General features: G+C 33.5%; 1 protein-coding gene across 1 annotated transcript in view; it reads right to left on the bottom strand.

Moving 5' to 3' along the window:
- Positions 1-26,902, bottom strand: part of LOC100184054 (dynein heavy chain 7, axonemal) — a gene marked incomplete in the record, with an annotated part of 45,242 nt that overhangs the window by 6,886 nt on the left and 11,454 nt on the right. The window contains 44 exon segments of the mRNA XM_018813463.1: positions 472-633; positions 936-1,139; positions 1,527-1,688; positions 2,651-2,827; positions 3,301-3,548; positions 3,711-3,874; positions 4,294-4,484; positions 4,980-5,124; positions 5,499-5,632; positions 6,047-6,219; positions 6,469-6,641; positions 7,104-7,267; positions 7,842-8,027; positions 8,384-8,524; positions 9,275-9,422; positions 9,708-9,828; positions 10,387-10,645; positions 10,910-11,032; positions 11,323-11,508; positions 11,883-11,993; positions 12,185-12,303; positions 12,735-12,861; positions 13,287-13,454; positions 13,827-13,968; positions 14,597-14,766; positions 15,420-15,563; positions 16,234-16,453; positions 16,813-17,010; positions 17,257-17,354; positions 17,566-17,721; positions 18,145-18,331; positions 18,904-19,136; positions 19,515-19,646; positions 19,901-20,080; positions 20,550-20,732; positions 21,309-21,458; positions 21,678-21,824; positions 23,010-23,045; positions 23,389-23,589; positions 24,521-24,665; positions 25,168-25,273; positions 25,665-25,857; positions 26,203-26,371; positions 26,712-26,821. Of these exon segments, the coding sequence (XP_018669008.1) occupies positions 472-633; positions 936-1,139; positions 1,527-1,688; positions 2,651-2,827; positions 3,301-3,548; positions 3,711-3,874; positions 4,294-4,484; positions 4,980-5,124; positions 5,499-5,632; positions 6,047-6,219; positions 6,469-6,641; positions 7,104-7,267; positions 7,842-8,027; positions 8,384-8,524; positions 9,275-9,422; positions 9,708-9,828; positions 10,387-10,645; positions 10,910-11,032; positions 11,323-11,508; positions 11,883-11,993; positions 12,185-12,303; positions 12,735-12,861; positions 13,287-13,454; positions 13,827-13,968; positions 14,597-14,766; positions 15,420-15,563; positions 16,234-16,453; positions 16,813-17,010; positions 17,257-17,354; positions 17,566-17,721; positions 18,145-18,331; positions 18,904-19,136; positions 19,515-19,646; positions 19,901-20,080; positions 20,550-20,732; positions 21,309-21,458; positions 21,678-21,824; positions 23,010-23,045; positions 23,389-23,589; positions 24,521-24,665; positions 25,168-25,273; positions 25,665-25,857; positions 26,203-26,371; positions 26,712-26,821 (7,086 nt within the window).

The raw sequence follows: 26,902 nt of genomic DNA, 5'->3' as shown, positions 1-26,902 counted from the left end.
AGTCGTTATAACACAGATGTCACCGGCGCTGTGGCATAGTGGTTAGCGCGCCTGCCTGTAACCCAGAGGTAATGGGTTCAAGGCTCGACGCTGCTACCATTGTGGCGTATGTGTCTTTGGGCAAGACATTTAACACAATTGCTCCACCCAAGTGGTCAGTAATGGGTTGTCCAAATAATCAGCCATACATAAAAAAAGTGAATAAAATCCCCCCCAAAAATAATCACCCACAAAGTAACATACGTGGTAACTCGTAGGCTGGCACGAGGTGTTAAACCCGTGTGATAACGACTGTTGTTTTCAGGCCACGCGAGGATAAAGTAAGACATTCATTCATGTTCCATACACCTCGTGCTAGCTTACGAATTACTATGTATGTTATTTTGTGGGTGATTGTTTTTTTTCTGATAGCCAACTTAAATTGTCATTATTAGACTTATATTATTTTTTGTTAAAACACAATCAACCTACCTCATATTGATTGAGGAACATATGCAGTTGTCGCACAGAGATACGGAGATCTGTTTCATTGAATTCATAAGGTATGTTCCATCCTAGTGGACCAAACTGTCTACGTTCTTGCACAAGAGCATGGAAGAAACATAATCCAAACAACAACCTCTTGAATGCAACCTGTGCGAGGATTTTTTAAAACTCTAAAATATATCTTGAAAATGGTATTTTCGGTATTAAATCAAAATTTTAAAGAAAAATTAAATATGGCGGGTCTATAAAAATTAGGGTGTCTGAATTTATTAAAAATGTAAAAGGCAGTAACACAGAAAATTTATTTATCAGTTTTACCAGTGAGAAATTTCATTTATCAGTTCATTTATATGAAGTTCCATTTATTCAAGTCTGAAAAATTTTTTTACACAATTTTTCTAAATTTTACTGAGTGACATTGAAAAATCCAAACATTGAGTTGAACTCACTGGTTGTTTGCAACTTGTGAAGAACTCAGGATCAGAGATTGGATCGCTGAGATAAGAACGTAATATATTGGACTTTAATCCTTTGGGGGGTTCATTTGTCATCTTGACCCCGTTTTGCAACACAGCAACGGGAAAGTTGTTGGATGGGTAGCTCGTTAACCAGAGTCGGAAGTCCGGGTGGATTGAATCAGGGTTCAGTGTTTCCTGTTTTTTTTTACCAGTGTTAACCAAATGTTTTATAAAAAAATATCGCTTAAATAAGCTGAGAAGGCGGTTAGCCTGCTTGCTTGTTGCCCAGAGTTACATTTAAATTCAAAGAGTTATTGTATAGTGCTGTGGGAGAAGATGGGACAGATTTAGCTAATAATATTCAAATATTCTGATTGTGTTTTAAACAATTAACAACGGTTCATGGGAGTCGTGGGGATACAGTTTTATAATATTTTGAAAGTTCTTTGTTTACTACCAAAGGGGACGAGAAAATAGAAATAAAAGGTGTCCCATCTTCCCCCACCCTGCTATATGTTTTATATTGTTGCTTTAAAAAATAGGTAAAGTTTACAAAGCTAAGTCAGGAATGCATTCTCTTACCTCACAAATCTTTTCCAGAGTTGACATCCATGATGTGGCAAGATGGCAGTTCTGCAACACCACCCAAGTCCCTTCTTTGATTGCCTTGTCGATCATTTTCATAGCAATAGGGCCTTGACCTTGTCCCAGTGATAATGATGTCATCTTAGGTCCCCCGAATCCCTGTGTAATGAGGTATTGTATTATTATAAACTTTTTTAGTATACAACAGTGAGTCTCAAACTTTTTCGATGCAATGCATTTGAAGTTTGATTGGCTTTTTAAAATTTGCCATATTAAAATTTATTTTAAAAAATATTTTAAAAAAACACCTGACATATTGGATTTTATTACTAACAGATAATATGGCTGTTTTTATTGATATAGTAGGGTGGGGGAAAATAGGACACCTTTTCATTCTGTTTTCTCGTAACATTTGGTAGTAAACAAAGAAAATTCAAAGAATTATAAAACCGTATCCTCTTGACTCCCATACACCGTTGTTAGTTGTTTAAAATACGATCAGGATATTTGGATATTCTGTGCTAAAGGTGTCCCATCTCCCCCCAACCTACTATACAACAAATTAAAGATATTGGAAGTTGGTGTTAGCAAAATTCGGAAATTAAAGCTGGCTTCAAATGAATAGCCCATATTGCCTTCGACAAATTAAAAATTCACAGTTTGAGAACCACTGATTTAGACATTTATCTTGTTTTAGTGATATTAATTATACTTACTCGTCCTAAATATTTCAAGTAATGCTAAAAATAAAGAGTTTGGTTAAAAAAGTTAACAAATATAGAGTTAAGGCAACATGCTATAAAAGAATATACAAAGAAACATAAAGTGTAGAAAATGTGTTCAACATATTAGAATTTGTATGGATTGACTATTCTTGTTTCGTCATTTTAATGTTTAATAAAGTTAGTTAAAAAGAACTAATAAATTTAAAATATAGTATTCTAAACAAATAAAATTAACAAAATTTTAGGAAAAAAAAAGGAAATGGGTCAAATCTGGCATAAATTCCAGGTCCTTGACATGGACTTGAAATACATGAAACAGAATAAATGGATGAATAAGTTTAAATAAATTCAGCAAAAAACATTAAGAAAATGAACAAATAATCAATCCAGCCATACCTGGTCATCGGCAAATTTGAGAAGTGACGCCATCGGATCTGCTCCTGGAGACAACACGAAGATGAGAGGTGAAGTAGAGTTGCTGTCCGCGAATGTTTTAGGAAGATCAAAAGGAGGAGGTTCGATAAACTTCTGGCCCAAGTTGTTAGTGATGAAGTTTTGCATGGCTGGCACAATCTAAATAAATGTATCATGAATATAACATCTATTTTATTTTTGTCTTCAAATATAGTGGTGAAGAAATATTTGCAAACAAACTAAATAAAACAAAGCAAAATAGAAGTAGTTAAATTAAAACACGGCAGGGGGAAAAACTAGTTGAGTATAAGTGAATGAATGAATGTTGTCATATTTTCAGGAGTCACACTTGCGGAATTAATAAGGCACAGAGAGGCGACTTTTTTGTTGTAGAAATAAGTAATAGGCCAAACTTAAATCAGTTTTCTCATCCACATAAAATGAAACCTTCATTAACAGTTTCTGTAATAAACTCCGTGTATCTAACTCTAATCTGGTGCTCCTTCGAACTGACGATGCCATTTAGGCGACAATTTTATCTCTTATATTACACAATTTATTGGCCCTGATTTTTGTATGTCATACATTTTGTAGCACCAGATCTTTCATCAAAATCTAACTTATTCTCTCACCTTGTCAGGTCTTAAACAACGAAGCACCATCATTCGATGAAATTCAACCAACTCTGCCCAATCTCCTGGTGGGATTTTATTATGTGGGTCCGTGCTATCATAGATTGCCTTCCACTGCTCCTTGTATGCTGGGAACTTCTTCCTGATCCCTTGGAAGTGATGAAGGTTGTCAAGACGACACAACTCATCCCAGGACTTTGTTGGGAGCCAGGTCGCAGGGTTGGAGTGAGGGTTGTCCAATCCAACACCTGGAAATTTAATATTTAAGTAACTGTGTACGTAAACCGTATACATATGTCGCAATATATACCGTTCTTTTATAAACATTATTTTAACTGTTTTGAATTTTTTAAGATTTTTACTTTTTTTAGCAAAATTTTTTCAACTGTTTTTTTTAAAGTTCTACTGACCTCCAGTGAGGAGGAACCTCCAATCATTGTCATCCACAATCCCTTCGTGTCGGAGCAAGTTGACACACAAGAGAATGGAGAAGAGAAGTTTATCTTTCTCAAAGAGCGAGCGGCAAATGTTACAGTAGAGGGAATACGTCATGTAGTTACGAAGATGCTCCAATCTAACGGCGAAGGTAAATATAAAAACTTATTTATCCTTGTATAGCAGAGCAAAGACAGTCGTCATAACATGGGTGTGTTGTTTCATACACCTAGTGCATGCTAAAGAGATACAACAAATTTGATTTTGTGATCATTGTTTTTTCTACAACCCATTTCTAACCACTAAGCTGGATAAATGCTTGTTAAGTGTCTTTCCTAAAAACAATGCCCACAATAGTAGCAGTGTAAAGCATTCAGCTTAGGATGCTTTAGTTAGGATAAAAACCCCCAAATCAGCTAGATAGTCACAACAATAAATGATTTACAAATTTAAGGTATATGCGGATCACCTATTTGAAAGATATGTCGATTTAAAGTGTATATCGTCACAGCTAACTTTTTAAAAAATCACGAAATCAATTTATCAAAGAGCTCTCACCTTTTCTCAAGAACATCGGTCTTCTCAGCATTATCAATGGCGTTCACAAATAGATTAACATACCATGCAAGTGAGTATTGGTACATGGGATCTATGTTAGCAAGGTCAGTAATACAGAAGAAGAGAATCGCAGAGTGAATTGAGATGGGCTTATATCCCATACGTGCTGTGTCAATCTTTTTCTCGGTTTCCTGCAGTTTGTAAATACATGTCAGAAATATTAATTCAAATGCATATTTTATCAACTATTTCTTGTAAAATTTAATAAAACTATGTTTCTTAAAAAAGAAGTTGCTTTACAAACGGTTAAGTATTGCCATATATAATACTTAATAGTCTTAATGTAAATATTAAGTACATTTTGAAGTACCATATCTTTTTTAAATATGAATTGGCTTGCTACAGAGATAAAAAAAAAGTTTCAATTATGAACCATGACAAGCAGAAAATAGTGTAATTATTTTCTCAAAACAATAAGAGCATATAATTCCAAGCAAACCCATAAGAACATATATTCCCCAAAGCAAATTTATAAAAACATATAATTCTCAAAGAAAATCTTTACAAACATAAGATTTCAAGCAAATTCATAACAACATATAATGTCCTAAAAAATCTATTTGAAAATATAATTTCCAAAGAAAGTCTAAAAAACATACAACTTCCTAAGCGAATCTATACAACACCTCAGCAATGGCTTGCTTCTCAGAGATCTCGTTAGCGAGTGTCTTGGATGATGAGAGTACTTTGATTGCAGTTTCATCTTCTAGAATGTTTCCCTCTGATGCTGAAAGAACCTCCAAGATTTTGTCTTCGATCTCCTTCAGTTGTCTGTGAAATTCAAATGCATTAAAAAGAAAAATTATGAAAAAAAATCAACAAAACTATATGAAGTATGAGTTACCAATAAAAACAATTAACAAAAAACATTCATAAATGCTGCTTTTTTTCTTAAGCAACCTTAATTTAAACAAATTTAAAAAAAAAAGCTAAACTGTTTCGCTACTTTTTTGTATACAAACTGTATACATGGCAAATAAATTAGTTGCAATCTGAGTTTAAATAATATGAAAACATGGAAACACTATGTTTATGGGGGTTCCAGCCTTTGCAGCAGCAATACTAACAACAGTTAAATAATTAAAATAAAAAAAAAATTAAAATTTTTCCACATTTAGAAAATTTTGTAATTTAAATCAATTTACTTTTTATTTTCAGCGGATTGTAGAATGAGAGCGTTTTTCTCCTCTTCAAGTTCAGGTCGTTCACGAGCAACCACGATCCCAAGGAGTTGATCTTGTAATCCTTCCATTGTTATCATGAAGTTAAGAAGAGTTACCTGAATGAAAAATAAAGTTGTTTAAAATACGTGTAGTATATGTTGTTTCTGCCAATACTAAATCAATATTTTACAAAAAAAAATGCAAAACATGAATCTAAAACTGCAGTCCAGAGCGTTTTAAATGAATGATGAAATGTGATACAGTTGTTACAAGATATCTGTATATGTTGTTGCCACCAAATGTATTAGTGTAAAATAGATCTTTCTGACAATTTGTTTGTAAATTTAAAAAAAAGTTTTTTTTAGTTTGCAAATTTCTTTAGTCTTAAACTATAATTAACATGATATTTCAAACCCTTGGTTGCAACCCAAACATAGGTTACGTCTTGTTTGGTTAGTTTGTAATATTAAATCAAAAATACTTTTTTGATTTAAAATTTACATATTTCAGCAAAAAAAAACTCTACTAACTTTGACAGAGGTTTCTGGCAAGTAATGAGGATTTCTTAGTTTAGTTGTGATGTAAAAACGGAAGTCAGCGCTGTATTCAATGGTAGAGTCACCAAGTCGAATACAGATGGCTCCACCTTGCTTGAATGTTTGCTTCAGCAACAAAGGCTCAAGTAAAGGATCCAACTCCTCACCTAAATGAATGAATGAAAGTAACTTACTTTATCCTCACGTGGCTGGAAAACGACAATCGTTATAACACGGGTGTTCTGTTTCATACACCTCGCGCCAGCTTAAGAGTTACCAAGTATGTTACTTCGTGGGCAATTATTTTTTATGTTTTTTTTTGTATGCCAGATAATTTGGACAACCTTATAGCGACCACTGATTTATTTTATACAATCGTTATTTTAAAAACAAACTAATATTTACTACAAGCATACCAATGTTTTCAAGCAGAACTGGTGTTCCAAACTGAATACAGTTTTCAAGCGTTCGTACAAAGTCAGAATCGGATAATTTAATAACATGAAGGTTGTTTGCGCGCTCCATGTTCTTGATCCATTTGTTAGCTTGGCCTTGAGGATCTATCATGAGTGGCCAACGTCGTGCATTGCTGTGAAAAGGTGGATAAATAGATAGATATGGCTTATTTATCCTCCTGTGGCAGGTGGATGGACAGTCGTTACAACACAGGTGTTCTGTTTCATACAACTCTTGCCCGCTTACAAGTTACCACATGTGTATCTTTCTAGCTAATTGTTTTTTTCATTTTTTGTGGTGAAAAATTTGGAAAACAATTAGTCACCACTTTGCTATGAGCACTTACAGTTAAGTATCTTGCCCCAAATGCATTAAAACCCATTAAAAAAATCTTTTAAAGTATATGGGTCATGTAAATGAAAGCAACACTGTTCTAAACTTCACAAATATTAAGATACTAAAAATATTATGAACATTAATATATTAATGAAGTCAAAAGAAGTCGCAAGATATTAAGAAAAGTCAAAAAGAAATCAAAAACAAGAGTTGTTAGCGGTAACGGTTGAACTGCCATATATTTATTCCACCCACAAACCTTATGATGATTCCATTCTCAACTGAGAAACTGTCAGTAGGAAGACCAGATATATTCCACTGCCGTATTTTCACTGGTTCACCAAGCACCATATGCAGATTTACATTATCAGTGCATGGAATGTCGTCCGCACGACAACTCTTTAACCATTCAGCTGTTTGATCCTGTGTTTTAGAAGTTATGCTTATTAGTTACATTGTTATGTGTAGGTTGCTATGGTAGTTCAATAAAACTTTATTTTAACATTGCAGGTAAGTTAAACTATATACGAAGAAATGTTTTTTAATTGAATTAAATATATTGTAGGTTGCTTCAATATAATGACTTTAACTCTCAGTTTTATATTTAGAAACAATTCTACCTTGTACAGTGGTAATAACTCTGTCTTACATGTAATTATCTTTGTGCAAACTTAACTAAAGTAAATCTCAGTAATAACTATTAAGCTGCCAAAACCGTGTCCTTGGGCAAGACACTTAACAGCTATTGCTCCAACCCAGTGGTCACTAATGGGTTGTTCCAATTATCAGCCATACATAAAAATAGGAAAAAATATCCCGCCAAAAAATAATCACCAACAGAGTAACATGCATAGTAACTCGTAAGCTGGCACGAGGTGTATGAAACAGAACACCCACCTTATAGCGACTGTCATATTCCAGCCACGCTTGGATAAAGTAAGTTACATTTATTCAAAAATAATTATATCAATAACTCTTTTACAAAAGGTTAACTTACCTCTCGAAATTTGGAAGTGAAAGTTCCCAGGTAAGCCACGATGCCAGATGCAATCAACACATCACCAGTCAAGTTGTTGAACGTTATACCGAGAGCATGGGCCGTCTCGCCCCACCTGTCTTTCTCACCTCCCAAGCTCTCTATAAGTTGCGTGGCACGATGAAGCTTTTTGCTGCAGAGATCAACCTGTGTATTGGAAATATGAATTAAAATGTGACTTATTTATGGTGGGTTTTGGTAGTCGATACAACACATGTGTTCTGTTTCTTACACCTCATGCTCTCTTACAAGTTTCTTTTCCATATAAATGAAACTTTGTCGGAGCCAGTTCTGTTAAGGAGCCATACATCCACAATGGTGGTAGTGTCAAGCCTTAAGCCTCCGTTCTAGAGGTGAGCTCTTTAATCACGATGCAATAGGTTGTATGATAGCAATATTTCCCATATATTTTTATAGTAATATTAAGATTTATTCAAAACTTTGCACATTTAAATTATCATACACTTAAGTCCTGTAGCAACTCAAAGAAACAACCAATTTACCTGGTTTTCAAGATCAGCTTTTTTCTGTTTGTTAAATTCCAATTTATCTTGTAGAATTTGTAGTTTGTCTTGAACTTCTTTCAGCGCAGCTTGCTTTTTCCTTAAACTAGCCATGGCTACTTTCAATTCTGCTTCTGCTCCCTAAAGAACATAACATCATTTTACTTATTTTCTTCGAAAACGATGGCAAAGATTACATTATTGTAAAAACGAAAAAAAAAGGAATCAACAGCCAAAGAATGTATTTAATAAAGAGAACTTAAATTAACAAATCAATTCTGTTAATATTTTATTTTATAATGTAGACTATTTATTGTTTACTTCAATAAGATTTTTATGTTTATTACGACCTCTATGTTAACTCCTTAAAGTATCACTATTGTCCAAACGATTATTTTATTAATAATGTTTTTCTCAATCTCCGTGTTAATGTTTGCTTGAGTAATTTTGTGTTCGTTTATAAGCTGAGTTAGTGTGCCAGAGTGTTATTCTTATATGATATGCATTGGAGCAAAAAGTCTTGTTATTTGGTTTGACTTGAATGACCTTTAGTCAGTTTTCTAAATTTAGCTGTTTTTTAATGTAAGCTGTAAATGGACTGTTTTTTCTCATACAACTATTTTAAATACAGTAGGGTGGGGGAAGATGGGACACCTTTAGCACATGATATCCAAATATCCTGATCGTCTTTTAAACAATTAAGAACGATCTAGGGGAGGATACGCTTTTAAAATTCTTTCGTGAGGATACACTTTTATAATTCTTTGCATTTTCTTTGTTTACTACCAAATTGGGCGTGAAAATTGATTGAAAAGGTGTCCCATCTTCCCCCAACCTACTATATATTATAAAACATATGAAGCTTTAAGTTTGAGAGACTTGTATACAAACCTTCAGTTTGATTTTCTTTGGAGCAACAACTTTGGCAACTTTATCATAGGAATCCATGGCTCGAACCCATTTACATAACCCCTCACATGCGGTGGAAGCATTACGGATCTTTTCAGGGACAAACTCCGGGTTTGGAATGTATTTTGATCTATATAGTAATGAAGTTATGTGATGATACGTTTAATATTGCAAACTTTCCCAATACAACAGCTATGGGAAATTAAAAAATTACACTTTAAAGTGAATGTTGCAAACGTTCAAATCTTTTACAAAATAAATATTGTTTTGAGATTTTTGTGAAAAAGATAACATTAACTTCATTAAGTTCTTTGTTACTTTGCTGCAATGACGGTTTTATTTGTCTAGTTTTATGTAACTTATTAGAAACAGTATATATTACAAGTTAAAACTTGTATATTAGATTTCTGTATACCTGATAATTTTCATTAGGTTAGGTGGAATATTGTCCTTGTCATAATCTTGAAGGGATTGTAAAAACTTCATGTCACCAAGAAGTTTCTTAGATGGAACCCAATAATCTTCAATCTTTTTACCTAGGTTCAAATTAATATGTTAATAAAATATTGGTAATAATAATAATAACTTTATTTGTCTCTTCCATTACAGTAGCAAAGATTTAGAAACATTTTAAACTAAAAGACAAGATATAGTGACAAAACAACAGTTGTTAAAACGGGCTTCAGTTAAAAATATATCTACACTTAATTGAAAGAAAATAAGCGTAGTTGCTACACCTAACATATATTAATAACGAATTAACAAAGACAATCATAGCATATATGAGAACAAATGCCTATGAAGGGAAAATAATTAAAATAACCAGTTTTACCTTTACTGTGATTACATTGTTATTTTATAGAAATTCTGTGAAATGAGTAAAAGTTTTATTCAATGGGGTACAAATGATAATTAATCAAAAACTCAAACATTGAAATTGTATTTTGATACCCAAAACATTTTACGAGGGTTGCCTTTTTTAGGTTAAAATTAAGTGCCACCCAATTTTGCCAAAAATTGTAAAATGTGAGTTTTAAGGGTCATGTTAATCCACAGAAAAAAGGAAACATGATTTTTTAAATAAACCTAATTACCTGAACCAGATGGATCAGGAATTCTCTCGGGTTTAATGTTTTTGAGAATACAAATAGTTTCCATGGTTAGTTTAACAGCAGCTGGTGGATTCTTCATAGATTTGACGACTGTAATATCTGCAGGTGTGAGTGTGTTCAATGCAGACAATGCAGCCTCCAATATGGGAATAGCTTCAGCAAGGTCAGCGTCACATTCATCTTTGATTCCTTTTGCTACTTTAGCTTGATCATTAGCAACGGCTTCGTCTGCTTTCACAACCTGTTGGTAACGAAAAGGGAAATTTTGTATTGTGTTTGGTTATAAATGAAGACTTGAATAACAGTCTTTTCTTAAGTGAATGTAACTTATTTTCCCCCACGTGGCGGGGCAACAACAATCGTTATAACACAGGTGTTATGTTTCATACACCTTTTGCCTCAAAAAAAAAACTTATTGCCACAATGATGGCAGCTCTGGGTGAGCAACTACTTTCATGTAGAAGTAGTTATAATTATAACACATATTAATAAAGTTTATCATTACCTTTTCCACTTTTGCAACCTCGATACTCTCCCGTTCCACGTTCACCATGATCTCATCAACCTCCTTGCTCGCTACCACTAGTTGGGGTTGAAGGTCAGTAAGCTCTTTTTGCATGTCGGCAACCTAAAAATGTGTTTATAGTTTATTCCAAAAGTTAAAAAATAAACATGGTAGCAGAAGTAACAGTTCATGATTATTGGAAAAAGTAATTTTGTTGTACATTATAATATAGGCCTAATCACCAATTTTGTAAATTGACATAAAAAGTGTAAAATGATCACACTTAAAAGTGAACATTACACTTAAAAGTCCAAAACTTATTATTCTGATTAATTTTATTTAAAAACTAAAATAAAAAAAATTATATAAGAGTCAATTAAATTGAGATTGATTTAAAATTAAAATTAAATGACCTGTGAAGCTGCTGAGTTCAACTTTTCAAGACCAACTTCGTATCTCCTCTTAAGTTTGTGAACCTCTGTTCTCTTTTTACCGAGCAATGACTTGAACGTGTTGATTAATTCAAGGTATGATGTGGGGGTAACGTAGTTGTGTCTTTGTAGCTCGTTCAGGAATCGCTCAGAGAGTGTACGTGTGGACTAGTAGAAGAAAACAGTGGAGTTATAGAGTGAACTTTATGAACCATCATATATATTTAGTTAACAAGAACTAAAAAATTTAAGATGTGTTCATTTAACTTGAGAAAAATGGCACTCATGTTTTCTGTAAAATTTTAGTTTTTGAAAATGTTTTGTGTGCTACACCCAGAGTTAGGTGACTTCAAGTAGGCGAAAATCATAAAAGGTTGAGGAAATTATAATATAATTATAGTTTTTTTGAGATAAAATAAAGAAAAATACTACATAAAAAAATTTGGAATACATGGCATGGTAGTACTTATATTAGAGCTCTTCGACATCGAGTTAAGGAAATATTAGTTGTTAAAATTATCATAAATATAAAGTTTACTCACTGTGTGGAATCTTTTACACATCTCAATACATCCAGTTCTATGCTCATCCGACATTTCAACATCTTCCAAGAATCGTGAAGCAACAGCAGTCAGTGCATCCTCCGGCCAAGACTGGGGAATAAAACAAAGATATATCAGCCTTAAATATTAGATAACAACTACCTTTAACCAGTAATGATCGCTGCTGGATCTAAACAGAAATCTCTGGTATAAGTTTAGAAAGAGTTTAACTTAGCCGGACAAAAGTGATAATTTATTATAAAATATATTTTAGATTGCATAATTTTACAATGAAAGCTTACCTGGAACCAGTCGATAGTGCAGCAGTTGACCAGGGAAGGGAATTTACGAAGTCTGGTACGGAATGCGTCACCAATTGGACTCATTGCAAGAATAACGTGAAGCTGGTCTCGACATCGGTCTGGTTAGGATTGTAGTTTATTGGTGTTAGTATTTTATGATTATATAAGAGATATAGTATGGTGGGGAAAGATGGGACACTTTTTCATTCTATTTTCATCTCATTTGGCATCCTCACAACTCCCATAGACCGTTGTTAATTATTTAATACACAATCAGAATATTTGGATATTATGTGCTAAAGGTGTCCCATCTTACCTCACAGAACTATATGATTATTGCGTAACAGTCACTCTTTTTATTGAATAAATTTTGCACTTTGCATTACCCACAAGCATATTATAATGACTGCGTTTTTTATTAATTCCCATCTTTTTCGCCATTGCAAACTTTGCCGATTTTGAAGTTTGATAAGGAAGAAAAATTAATTAAACTAGTGAAAAAAAGAGAGTTAGCAGCAAAACAACAGTCTTTAATACAATGCATTCTTACCAATAAACAGTTGAAAGAGAGCGACTGGTGTTCCATCAGTTTGTTTGGACTTGTCACGCTGTCTGTCAACTTGGCGCATTTTTTCGATAATTTCTTGTTTTTCATCAGCGGCAAACATGTTGGGAACCTAAAAGAAATAGGAAAAAAGAAAAATAAACATTTTTAGGGTAATGGCATTCATTCATTCATTTTTACATACATTTTATAGCCTTTTAAAAAAATAAAAGTAAAATAGAAATATAAATGCATAAATAAAGTATATTTAACCTCTGATAACATTGAAGATGGTTTTTGGTATTTTAAACTAAGTTTGATAATGAATAAAAATGTGTCATGTACAGTGGCGCAGCCAGGGGGGTTCGGGGGTAGTGACCCCCCTCCCCCCTTTAAACCAAAAAAAAAAATTTTTTTTTTAAAGTTAAAAAAAAATGAAACATTTTTTGAATAAAACCCCCTCCCTTATTTTTTTTTCTGGCTGCGCCACTGGTCATGTATATCGGCTGGTAGGTATGTATGGAAACTGTCAAAACATTTATCAAATTCTATTCCCACCTCTCCAGTATTAAGAAGATTGTTAATATCTTCGAGGAATGATTCTTCTTTAATCTGAACATCGGTGAAGAGGAAAGCTCCATGTTGTTCACCCTCCGTTGATTTACGGAGAATCACTTTCAAATCCTCTCGCCACTCGACGGAAGTATAACCTTTCGAGATCTCCACCTAATCCAGATGCAAAAAAATATAAAAATAAAATTCAAAAAATTCAATAAATAATATTAAAATTTTGTTTGTATCAAAGAAAAAAGTTCTTAATTTAAAGAAGTTAGATATATATAAAGTATTACTATTTTCAATAAAACTGTCATTTTATTTATTAAAAAAATGATTACATTTGCAACCTGATGATCATCTTCTAAGCTTAACGGAAATAATATGTTTATAAGATGTTTATGAACAACTCTGTATAAACAGTATTTATACAAGTGATGCAACCCTTTTACCTAATTTAACACCAAAACGTAACTCAAAAGAGATAAGACAGTTTTTAAAGGACAACAAAAACACCTATATAACAAAATTGCTTCTGTATACCTGGAACAACTCATAGTCAGCCATGTGTGAAGCAAGTCTGGTGAGAGATTGACGACCAGAACCACCAACGCCGACCAACAACGCATGACTTCTTGGTTGTTTTAATATCCTTGATATACGACATACATGCTCGATTGCAAATCTGGGTTGGAAAACAGGTTTAGTTTGGTAAAGAATATGTTTTATGACACATTTGTTAAAATATGACAAAAAAAGTTTAATGACAAATGGAAAAAAATAATGGTAATGGATGAGAGATTTTTCATTGACAACTTGGTCGAGGTTATATACTCTTAGAAACGTTTCAATATATACCAATATAGTAAAAGGTTTGAAGAAAAAAGGTTTTCTGATCAGTTTAATATGAACAGAATATTACGGAAAAATACTAAAACAACATTAGTGATGTCAGAAGTTGGAATATTGTGAAGAAATACTATCGAACGGCACAATCAAAACAATGAGTAATATACTATATATACTAAAACAATCACTTTTCAAATGTTTTGTTTTAAATTCTAAAAGTATCATTAGTACATCATCAAGTTCAAATAAATAAAAATAAATCACAGAATTGTGAAAATATGTTACTTTACTACCCAATGTGAAAAACAAATTAAATAAAAACCTGTCAGAGTTTAAATAGAAGACTGTAACTGTATTACATTTCATCATTTAATTAAAACGCTCCAGACTGTACATTTTCAGATTCAATCATGTTTTGCGTTTATTTTGTAAAATATTCAATTAGTTTGTACTAAAACGTTCACCTGAATATAACAAGGTTCATTGGTTTCTTGCTCATGTTGTTGAACTCATCGAGATGAGATTCGACGACTTCTCGGAGTTTATTAACATTCTCCACTTCAACGTAAAGTTTGTTCTCGTTCTTTGGAGTAAAATCACAAAACATTAAACTGCGAAGGTCATCCTCTTCTACCTGGAAGATAAAAATAAGATAAATTTTATTTTTATCTATAAATAAAATTTTTTTTTTTTTATGAACAAAAAGAAATAATATTTATGTCATCAAATATGATAACAAAGATCAGATTAATTGTCTTTATCAGGAAACTTTATTTGCTAGAGATTTGGTTGGTGTAGGAATGTGACTATTCCCCAGAGAACAATATTCGATAGTGCATCTAACGCAGCTGTGTAAAAATTTACAAGGCAGCGAACATTTATGGGTGGAATAAATGATATTGCATTTCAGCACTTGTTACAACATGGCGTCGCATTTTTTACTGATTATAAATACTGAACTTACAAACCTAAACATATATTAACCATTATAGTAAAAAATTTGAACATGTTAGCTACACTATTTAAATACAAAGACTAACACAAGATAATTAAAATTACTAAAAAGGGTGTAACCGTCACCCCTTTTATCCAAAACATTATGTCTTATTTTTATCAATAAGCGTGTTTTAACAAACCTTATTTTACCGTTACTACCTGTCTTTTCGCTTTTGTCAACTCTCTTTTTCTAAGTTAGGTGATCGAAGATACCAAATAAATTTCATTCATTCATTTAAATATTTAGCGTATTGTTTTAAAAATATAAATATATTAACAAAAATACATCACCTCTCCATCATTATTGTAGTCAAGATGTTTGAAAAGTTCATGGAAATTTATCCCAAACTTATCATTGACGACTCCCTTCATGTGATTGAACACCCATTCCTTGTCTTGATTGTCAACCAGACGATCGTAATAAACTCGCATGACCTGGGATAAAAACATAAATGATTGTAACTTACTCTATCCTCGCGTGGCCAGCCGTTATTACACGGGTTTAACACCTCGTGCCAGCTTGCGAGTTACCAAGTATGTTACTTTGTAGGTGATTTTTTTAGGGGAGGGATTTTTTTTCATTTTTTATGTATGGCTGATAATTTGGACAAACTATTAGTGACCACTGGGTTAGAGCAATTGTCGTTAAGTGTCTTGCCCAAGGACACAAACGCCCACAATGGTAGCAGCGTCAAGCCCTGAACCCATTACCTCTGGGTTACAGGCAGCGAGGCAGGCGCGCTAACCACTTTGCCACGGCGCCGGACATGAACATAGGTCGGCGATATTTTTAAGCTAGATTTTTGGTTTTCTACTGGAAGTTTTTAATCAAAAGCATACATTAATAAATGATTTTTTGACTTAGTTTTCAATTTAATTTCTTTGGGTATTTTGTGAGGACAAGCACTTTACATTAGATGATTTGTCATTTTTTTAACAAAATTAAATTTTTAACCAATATTATGGGTTGAATATAAAAAAATATATATATACTGGTTCAGACCAATTTAAAATTTTTTGCAATACGCAATGAAAAAGTAACTATTTAATTCAAACATAAAAGATTAAAGTTAATAGATGGTCATGCTTTTTAAGTTAGTATTACCTCATGAAACCACAGCCTTTTAATGACATTTATCTCAGGTGCTGACTGTGGTACTGAGAGACATATGCCACCAATGATTCTGCTAAAATCTCTCAAGTTGAACAAATAATGAGATTTGGCTGGAGTCGGTAACAGGTTCTGTGCAGCAGAGTGATAAACATCTGATGTGCATTCTACGATTTGTGGAACCAAACTAATGAAATTTTTGTCAAAGGTGTTTCTGTTAAAGGAAGATATTTTGTCTTGTTTTTAAAATTTAGGTGAAGGCATATTATAAAATAAAATAGATTTATATTTTGAAAGCAGTAAATATGCAATTTTAGATTAAACCAGGTTTAAGAGAAGATGAGATTTTTGTAAGGTAATTTCCGTTTGCTCTACATGCATTTTTTTGTGAAATCAATTGATAAATACAAAATATGATAAAATTACCCAAAAAAATAATCACTCACAAAGTAACGTACTTGGTAAAAGCTGGCACGAGATGTATGAAACAGAACACCCAAGGTATAATGACTGTTGTTTTCCAGCAACACGAGGACAAAGTAGAAGTTACAAAAAAATCTTAGTAATAATTACCTTATTGCGAAATGCCAATGCAGGATCCTGGTAAAGATAGTTGACATTGCCTCATTATCGAACACGTTGATGGTGATTGTGTTGAAATGACGAAGAAATCTTGGTGTGATCGGGTTACGTCCACCACCAGCAGGTCCCATTGCTGCCATGAGCTGAATATCGACAAGTTTGATCATCGTGCAGTCTGATAAATCGTACCTGCGCATATTTTATACAGTTATTTAATCTGGAATATATGTACTTGCTTATATTATGAATTTGTATTTACCCTGAATTATATGAACCTCCGTAGGTCCATGCTATGTATTATTATTTTTTACCTGTACAATATGAGGCATTATTGGCATTAAAAATATTTTCATAAATCATTTATTAAATTTAAAATTTTTTACCCAAAATTTTTCACAAGTATATATATATATATACAGAATATAATGAGCGTACCAGTTCCAGTGGTCAAGCCACTGTCTGAGTAGTTCAATAGGTGGTTGTGCTCCGTATGTCTCACGTTGTGGCATGTTTATATCATCAACAAAAACCACCTGTAACAAAAATAAGTAAAATAAATAAAAAAAAAGTAAAAAAGTTACGCTCGGAAAAGAGTCACCCACAAAGTAACACACATGGTAACTCGTAAGCTGGCACGACGTGTAGGAAACAGAACACAAGGTGTATAAAATAAAACACCCATGCCATAATGTTGTTAGAATAACAGTTTTAACAACAGTTAAATGAGCTACAATCACTACAAACCGTTTTCTTTCCAAGTGGAGGCCCATAGACACCTTTTCTTCGCTTGTCTAGTTTAGACATGATAATGTTCTGGGTTTGTTTTGCAGTTGTTTGTGCAGAGAAGTTAATGTTCATTGGTTTGTATGCATCCTTGTCTAGTTGGTTGGTTAAGAAGTTCTGCAATGTATCAGTGCGTGGATTATGACTTAATGGAAATGTTCATTGTAGATAAATTGTTCAGAAAAATTGTAGATAACAAAGGAAAAAATATCTTTATTATATGGCAAAATTAAATTTTAGTTTTTTTTGGGGCCTTTTTTTGTTTGTCGCATTTTATGTACATGCAATTGAAATCACCAAGTTCATAAATTCTGTTTAGCTATAAAATCAGTTTGTTTTTACTTAACCTCAAGCTTATACAAAACCAATTAATACACAAAACTCACTTGAAAAAAAATTATAAAAATATAAGAATAATGAAAAAAAGAGAAACACTTTTTCATCATTAACAATTAAACAAATCAGTTTTTAATGCATCACAAATTCACAATGCATGTATGTAACAATAAAAATTAAAACCAGCAATTTATAGTCTCTTACATTAATGTAGACAGATTTTCCGGTACCAGTTGGACCAACCAGAAGCACAGGGACTTGGTGGGTGACAAGTAGTTTGACCAGGGAGGAATATCTGACGGTATCTTGGGTTGGAATGGTAATTTCATTGAAGGAAATATCCTTTGGAAGTGGTGGAGCATCTTTTATTGACTCTGTCCACTTTTCCCATCTAAATATGTTTGTGCATATTTAAAGGAATGAATGTAACTTACTTTATACTGGCGTGGCAGGAAAACGACATTCGTTACAACACGGGTGTTCATACACCTCGTGCTAGCTTAAGAGTTACTATGTATGTTACTTTGTAAGTGATTTTTTTATGTATGGCTGATAATTTGAACAACCCATTAGTGACAACTGGGTTGAAGCAATCGCCATTAACTGTCTTTACCAAGGACACATATGCCCATAATGGTACCAGCGTCAAGCCTTGAACCCATTACCTCTGTGTCTGTGGCAGATATGCTAACCACTTTGCCACGGCGCCGGAAATGAAAGCAGTATACTTGGTAAAATAAGCTACTGTGAAAATACAAACAGTACACACAGTAGTGGGTTGAAATGTGTAATATTAAGTTGTTAAAACTAAGCAAGAATATTTTAAAGCAATGAGCCAACTTTAGCTTTAATTCCCATGTACCATGATGTAGGACCTCACTCACATACAATATAATATGCATTAACAATACTGGTATGATGACCCAAATCTGGCCTACATCTTATATAGATTAAACAACTTACTTCCCCATTCCTTCTTTAATGAATCGCCAACTAAAGACATCGGCACTTCTAGGGATTGGAGCAGAGAAAGATTTGCTGGGAGGAAGAACTGGATCAATAATGTGGTACTCATTCTTTGTCTCCTCACTAAGAGGACCATCCATAATCTCACGGAGGAGCTTGTCAAACTTGACGCGACTGTCGGTGTCAGTTGTTGCGCCAACTGACCAGATGTATGAGAAAAGGAAAATGCCCTAAAACAAATTTGTAAGAGTTATGGAAGATAAATAAATGAATAAATTTTACTTTATTCTTGCGTGACCGGAAAACGACATTTGTTAAACACAGGTGTTCTGTTTCATACACCTCGTGCCAGCTTACAAGTAAGAAGTATGCTACTTTGTACCTACTCCAATGTTTATGCAGTCACTCTCAAAGTTACGTACGTTGTAACTCGTAGGCGTGGACAATGTGTATTTAGCAGAAGAGCCATGTTTAAACCACGATTGTTGTGTCGCCACGCAAGGATAAACAAGTATGATTCATTTAATCACTACTTTATTATTTTATGACAATTTTTATACTATCTTTGATTGTAATAATTTTACAAATTTTAAAAATTTCAATCTTACTTCAATCCATGCAACTACTTCGCGCTGATCCATGGCTTTAATTTTTGCAGAATCTTTAAAATCATCCATTTGTGCTTCCATTAACCTCATAAGTGAAACAGCCAAGTTTGTGTTGTTTGTAGGGGAGAGTTCCTATCGTAATAAAAGATGTTTTAAAACAATGTTTCCTATACAGTTACAAAAATACAGTAAAAATGCATTTTATAAAAAATACATATATATAAACATATATAATGATTTTTACTTTAAATATCTAAATAAAATTCCTCCTAAAATACTATATTATTATTCTATCAGCCCCTTGAAACATCAGGTACTGAGCCAACTTAAACACAATGCCTTAACATAAGACAAATTCATCCAAACAAAATTATTAATTGTTTTACCTTCGCACCACCTTTTCGTAACCACTGGGTCACAGGAATGACCATACGGTCGAAAAATCCTCGAATAATTTCTTTGTGCTCCTCAGTGACACCTTCTGGCAGAGTGTTCAGCCATGATATTAGCAGGGGTCGCCATCCAAGCATGTGGGGTTCCATGTAGATCATACCACACCTTGATACCTGTAGAGAAATATATGGATTAAAAAAATATTGAGGTACAATTTAAACTCTTTGTCAAACTAAAAAGGTAGTAATTGATATATAAAATATATTCATATACATTAAGACTACAATAAATTGAAGGACTGTTTTATCTTGTTTATCAACTTTTGAATGACTAAATGTAACTTACTTTATCCTAATCCTAGCGTAGCCGGAAAACGACACTTGTTATAACTTGAGTGTTCTGTTTCATACACCCGTGCCAGCTTACGATTTACCAAGTATGTTACTTTGTGGGTGATTATTATTTAGGATTTTTTTACTTTTTATTATGTTAAGCTGATAATTTCGACAACCCATTAGTGACCCCTGGGTTTAATGTTACTTAATTATATTCTGTAGTACACGCTTACTGTTAAGAACAAATTTACAATTAATTAAAGACAGAAGTGGAGTCGAAACACCTAGCAGGCACACAAATACTTACTGTAGCAGGAGAAGCAACTTCTAAATCCATGGGTTCAAACATAAGACTCATAGGTGGACTCATCTGGATAATTTCACCGGACATTAAACACAACTTCTTATTATCATCCAACACAGTGTTCATGTTCTCGATCCAAATAGCGTCAACTGGGCCATCAAAAATCAGCCATTTACGATCAGGTGTCTGTGTATAAGTATGTTTGTTATAATAGGTAATATTATTAGGCAGTAGCCATTCTAATCAGGGGCCCTATATATTAAGAAAACAAGCTATTCCTGGTTAAAAATTATTTTCATAAAACTGAATAAAACTACAAATATCAACTAAATTTGAACCTCAGTTTCTGTTTAAACTTAATGTTTGTCAGAATTAACAGCCGCATTTCTAACAAATGTTTCATTAAAAACTATTATTTATTTTAATTCTAATCCCCTATTTTAATAAAATGATTTCATTACTAAAATTGTGAAGATAGATAAACCATATGTCATGTTCTGTGTCTTTTCGCATACCTTCGTTTGTATTAGAAATTTAACTTAAAATAATTAAACATAAACGGCTTGTTTGTGTTGGTGTAACAACCACGCTTATTTTCTTCGAATTAAATGTAAATATGTTTTTAACTGTAAACGCGTTTCAACAACTCTTTTTTGTCGCTATATCTTGATTATGTTTAAAATATTACTAAACCTTCGCTACCGTAATCGAAGAGACAAACAAAAAGTTATCACTATGTTATAAAAGAAGAGGTTTACAAACCTGTGATGAAGCAAACTGTCTGTAACTGACAGCCAATACACCATCCGACCATTCGTGTGATATTGGATCGAATGAACCATATAACTGACCCATTGTTACAGCTTTAGGGTTGAGAACTGTAATCTGGACTTTGTTTTCATCCATTAACCCCTGGAATAATAAACTTGAATAAAAAACATGTATGTTACTAAAAATTCCTATTGTTTTTCGCATCGTTTTTTCGCTTGGTTATATTAAACAACTTTATTTTCGTTATGGCACTTAAAAAGATAAAAAAAGATCATGTTTTGCAAAAATTATGAGCTGCAATGTTTGCCCAACTGATCAGATAATCTGTGTTTAAATCAGTAATACTTATTATTGCCTTACTTTTTCATGTATATCAGTCAATGCACCAGCTAATATACGATAAGCACTTGTCTTCCCACCAAAAGGTTCGCCCACAATCATGAAACCGTGGCGTACAATCAACATCTCGTAAATTTGAAGGATTTTTTGAGTGAAGAAATCTGTCATCTGTGATATCATAATGATGTTTGTTTTGTTTTTTTTCTTTAACAAACATCTTAAAATAATTTTAATGCAATTTTCACGTTACCTTCACTTTTGTTTATAAATATTATAAAAACTTTTGTTTATAATTTAATTTTTTCTAAAAGGCATTTTTTAACTAATGGAAAAAAATTACCAGTGAATTTTAATATGAAGGCAGTTAACTACTGTACAGTAATCTACACAATATTGCAGTGTGTTAAATGCGTTTTCACTACTAGAAAATTCTACATTGTAAAACTACATCAATCTACTACTACATAACTTAATTCAATAATTAAATAGAAGTTATCTGTGGCCAGGCTATAAATTTAGTGACATAATACTATGTTGTTTTATCTCATCACAACTTAATTGATGGGTGCATAACTTTAAACAATCGCCAACATTGTACATTGAAATAAATGTGAACTATATTTAACAACAGGTTAAATTCTCTATTGATGAGGTGGCAAGTCATTGGATCTGGGATTTTGGGCAAAATTGGTCCATTACCCCTCATGTTTACATCTGCATATTTTTATTCTAAAAATTTAAGTAATTTTTTTGGCTAAACAAAATCATCTAATTGTGATATTGTATTCTATATGGGTGAAGTTCTTATCGAGGACCTGGGATTTAGGAACATTTGGCCAATTACATAGTGTATTGTGGCTTTTGACCCATTCATGGTGATGTCGCATTAAAAATATCTTTAAACTTGGGAAATCAAGCATTGTGACTAAATCAACCATACAAGTAGTGCATCGCATCTACCGTGCAATGCAAGTTACCAAGTCTTCAATGCCTACACTTGCCATCATCATCGGCATCTCAGGGTTGCATGTACCAGGTGCCCACTGGTTAATCCACACACAGTATGTTAGCTACCACTCGCGAAGGTTAATATAAGCCACATAAAAAAACAACACACTGCCACCACTGTTTTCACAGCAAAAAGTAAGGATTTTTACTTTTTGCAAAATTTTGATTAAAAAAACTCAATTTTAGTAGTTTCTTTATTATTTCAAAATTTTGGAACAAATTTTTACTTTTTGCATTGTCAAAAACAGTGGGCAGCAGTTATTGATATGATTTCTCGTGAAAAGCAATGTTTGAGGGTTTTAAAGCATATGAAAGTATTAAAGCTGCACACACACTTGAGTGTACCTCTTTCGTTACACCTGGGCCCTCTTCAGAGTAAAACTAAATTGTGAAGTTTAATTAATAAACAAAAATCTATTTAACCAACTCAATAACCTATGACTTTATAAAAGATATTGTTATAAACGATTTTAGGTGATTTTATTGTGTGCACAATAAATAAATGACTTTTGAATTTAAGTAACTATTATAGTGTCAAACTGACTTATTTTTTACTTTAGTTCATGAAAACTGATGCTAATAATATAAATAAATCTAATGGATTGAGAATCAATACAGTACTCTTATAATATGGTAGAATGAATACTTTGTACCATAAAATGGTAAAAATACATGCTAATAATATAATAGTATGGTGGAATAAACAATATGATGGAACTCATACCTGGAGGTTAAGTTTGTCGCACTGGTTCTTGATCGCATCAAGAAGATGAGAATAATCTGGTTTAGGAAGTTTTACTCCCGGGAAGAGATCGGATGTGATCCCGTTAAACAGAGGAAGATCATGGGCGAGGAACTTGGGAAGATTGACATCAATGATGGATCGGAGCATCAAGATGTCTTCATTTTCCTCCGGATATGCAAGCTGATGGAGAGGTAAATGAATAAATTATTTATCCTTGCGTGTGGTGGGGCTACGGCAGTCAGCATAACATGGGGGTTCTGTTTCATACACCTCATGGCTAGTTTGAAGTTACCACGTATGTAACTTTAAGTGATTGGCTTTCTGTAGGTGATTGTTTTTTGTATGGCTGGCAATCAAGACAACCCACGAGTGGTCACTGTGCAATTGTCGTCAAGTATTTTACACAACGACACAAGCGTCCAAAAAATAGCAGCAATGTTCCTCAAAACCCGTAAACTCTGGATTAGAGGCATGTGCTCTTATCATTTTGCCACAGCGGCAATAGGTGCAACAAATTTAAATCTCCCTGTTGTAAACACTGCGTATAAGTTTAACTCTGTATTTCTATGTTATCGTAATTTTGTTGGAAACACTGGCGCTTGTTAATACAGTCAACCCCGCTTAATCGGCCCACGTTTAATCGGAGCACCCGCTTAATCGGACCGATTTTCACTGGTCCTGTATCTAAATACATTTTTACGTACAATCTTCCCCGGTTAAACAAACCAATACTCCGCTTAAACAGACCATTTTCCCGAGAAGATGCATCTACTATTTAGAGAGAAAAAGCGAGTGTTTCTTTATCGACGATCGGGAGCAGACGCGTGCACTATTTAGAGAGAAAGGGCGAGTGTTTCTTTATCGACGATCGGAAGCAGACGCGAGCAGTATTTAGAGAGAAGAAGCGAGTTTTTCTTTATCGACGATCGGGAGCAGACACGTGAACTATTTAGAGAGAAAGGGCGACGCAGGGGCTGGAATATGACGAACTTTGTTCACTCCGCATAATCGGACCACCCGCTTAATCGGACCAGTTTGGCTTGGTCCCAATGTGGTCCGATTAAGCGGGGTTGACTGTATTACTTTTCTTACTCATATAAAAATAGTTTACCTTCAAGTTGGCAGCAGCAGTAAGTACAGACTTCACTGCTCTCATCCCATAATCATAATGATGTTGCGATGACAGTTGTTCCGAACACAAGCGATATGTTGCCACAATCTTCACTGAGAGTGGACGAGCGTTCACGAAGCCACAACTGTTTGTAAGTTATGTTAAAATAAAAACACTTTCAATGTTGGATTTATGGTTAAATACGTTGTTCTCGACAACACGAAATACAAGTTTTGTTAAAATATACAGCATTGTTAATGTTGCATTTATGTTAAGAGTAAAAAAAATGAAAAAAATATAGTAGCCACAAAGTAGCATAAATGGTAACTCATAAGCTGGCACAAGGTGCATGAAACAGAACACCCGTGTTTAAAGGCTGTCGTTTCCGGCCACTCGAAAATACAGCAAGTTACATTCAAGAGAGATTGAATAGAATGTAACCTCTTTATCTTTCTGTGGGGAGCTTGGACAGTCATTATAATACAGGTGTTCTGGTTCACACACCATTGCCCACTTACAGTTTACCACATCATTAACTTTATGAATACTTTTTTTATGATCTTTCTATATGGCATTTATACATTCATTCTATATAAAAAAAAAGTTAAAAAGGCAAAAACTATTATGTGGCATAAATGAGTGTGTACCTGTATAGCATAATTTCTGATATCATGGCATAATCAGGTACCATCATGGCCACTGGTCGGAACAAAGCTTTAAGGTTATCTGGCAACTCAGATCGGCCAGCATAACCTGTATAAGAAAAGTTTATTAAATCAAATGGTTGATTGCTTGAAAAGCATCCAGCTTTGAATACATATCATATATTTGTATGCATTGATTACTACAGAAGAAATTGTAGAATAGGTTTTGTTAGGAAATGCATAATCCTCTGCATTAAAGAGTAGATATACTTAATTTAACTATAAAAATTAATACCACAGTACAACTGCCACTCTGCTGTTTCGGATAAAAAAATTCGAAGTGCACTATATCTATATGCAGGACACCAAATGTTATTTGCCGCTCACAGCTTTTTACCAACAGCACATATTTTATTGCACATGTCACCCAGAAACTCCTAACATACTTCTATAACTGGCAATGCATATTCAAAACACATAACGTTATACAGACCACATACCTGGATTCATGGTGATGAACACAGCACACGTCACATCCAGTTTAATCTCAGTTCCCTCAAACAGCAAAGTGTCCTGGCCAGATTTGATTCCACTTTGAATGGTGAGGATTTGTTGGGCAACCACTGACAGCACTTCAAGGTCTATACGGTTGAACTCATCAAAGCAAGACCAGGCACCACATGATGCTAAACCCTGGGGTAAAGTAAGTATTGGTCATTTTTAAAATGTTTAATAAAATAATTGCTGATGAATCTATAAGCCTCGCCATAGCAGACAAAATGGTGAGAACTGAAATATAGGCTAGGATTGGCTCATTAACCCAACACCCTAGTGCTTCTGCATGGACCTCACCAGATATTGAATGGTAAAGTATGGGAGAATATATATGACATTCACAACAAAACTGAAATAATAAATGTAACTTAATTTATCCTTGCCTGGCTGGAAAACGACAGTAGTTTTACCAGGGTGTACTGTTTCAAACACCTCGTGCCAGCTTACAAGTTACCAAGTATGTTATTTTTTGTTTATAATAACCTTGAAAAACTTTCCAAGAGCAATGTAGTCCAACCCATCAGAGCAGTTGAATACAACACACTGCTTAGCGATGGCTTTTGCAAGATCTTTGGTCGTTTCAGTTTTTCCTGTCCCAGCAGGCCCTTCTGGAGCTCCACCAAGAAAAAGATTCAATGCCCCAAATAATGTTCTGTTGGAATGGGGTGTTTTTTGAACTTCAGCACAAAGTTGTAAATACCAAAACACTTTAAACCAGGTTTTATTAAATACAAAAAGAATTTTAAATTAAAAAACTTTATGCCTAGTAAAAAGGTTTTTACATTTAGGAATTTTATTAATAGCTAAAAAGTTACAAAAAAAACCTTTGACTTAAAAAATATAATTTTCAAGATATCTGTGTTTATTTATTAAGCAAAAATGTCTATTTTATCATACAGCAAAATAAATAGCAAGTTTATTGTAAAATCGAAAAAATTTGGAACAATTGTTTTTTTATGAAGCTTAATAAATAAATATGAAGTTCATGTTACCGATAGCATCTGTCAGTTAGTGGAGTAATAACCAGTCTTGGTGTATTACCGAGGTATTCATATCCATAAGCTAAGCCAGCATTGATCATGCGTGTCTGCATGTTTTCCTCCTGTAATTGAACAAAGGTTACCTGGTGCCGTGGTACAGTGATTAGCGCGCCTGCCTGTAACCCAGAGGTAATGGGTTCAAG

Source organism: Ciona intestinalis, chromosome 9 (assembly GCF_000224145.3).
Source record: "Ciona intestinalis chromosome 9, KH, whole genome shotgun sequence".
NCBI classification, from domain to species: domain Eukaryota; kingdom Metazoa; phylum Chordata; class Ascidiacea; order Phlebobranchia; family Cionidae; genus Ciona; species Ciona intestinalis.
The sequence above is the reverse complement of the archived record's forward strand: the minus strand, read 5'-3'. Positions and strand labels throughout refer to the sequence as shown.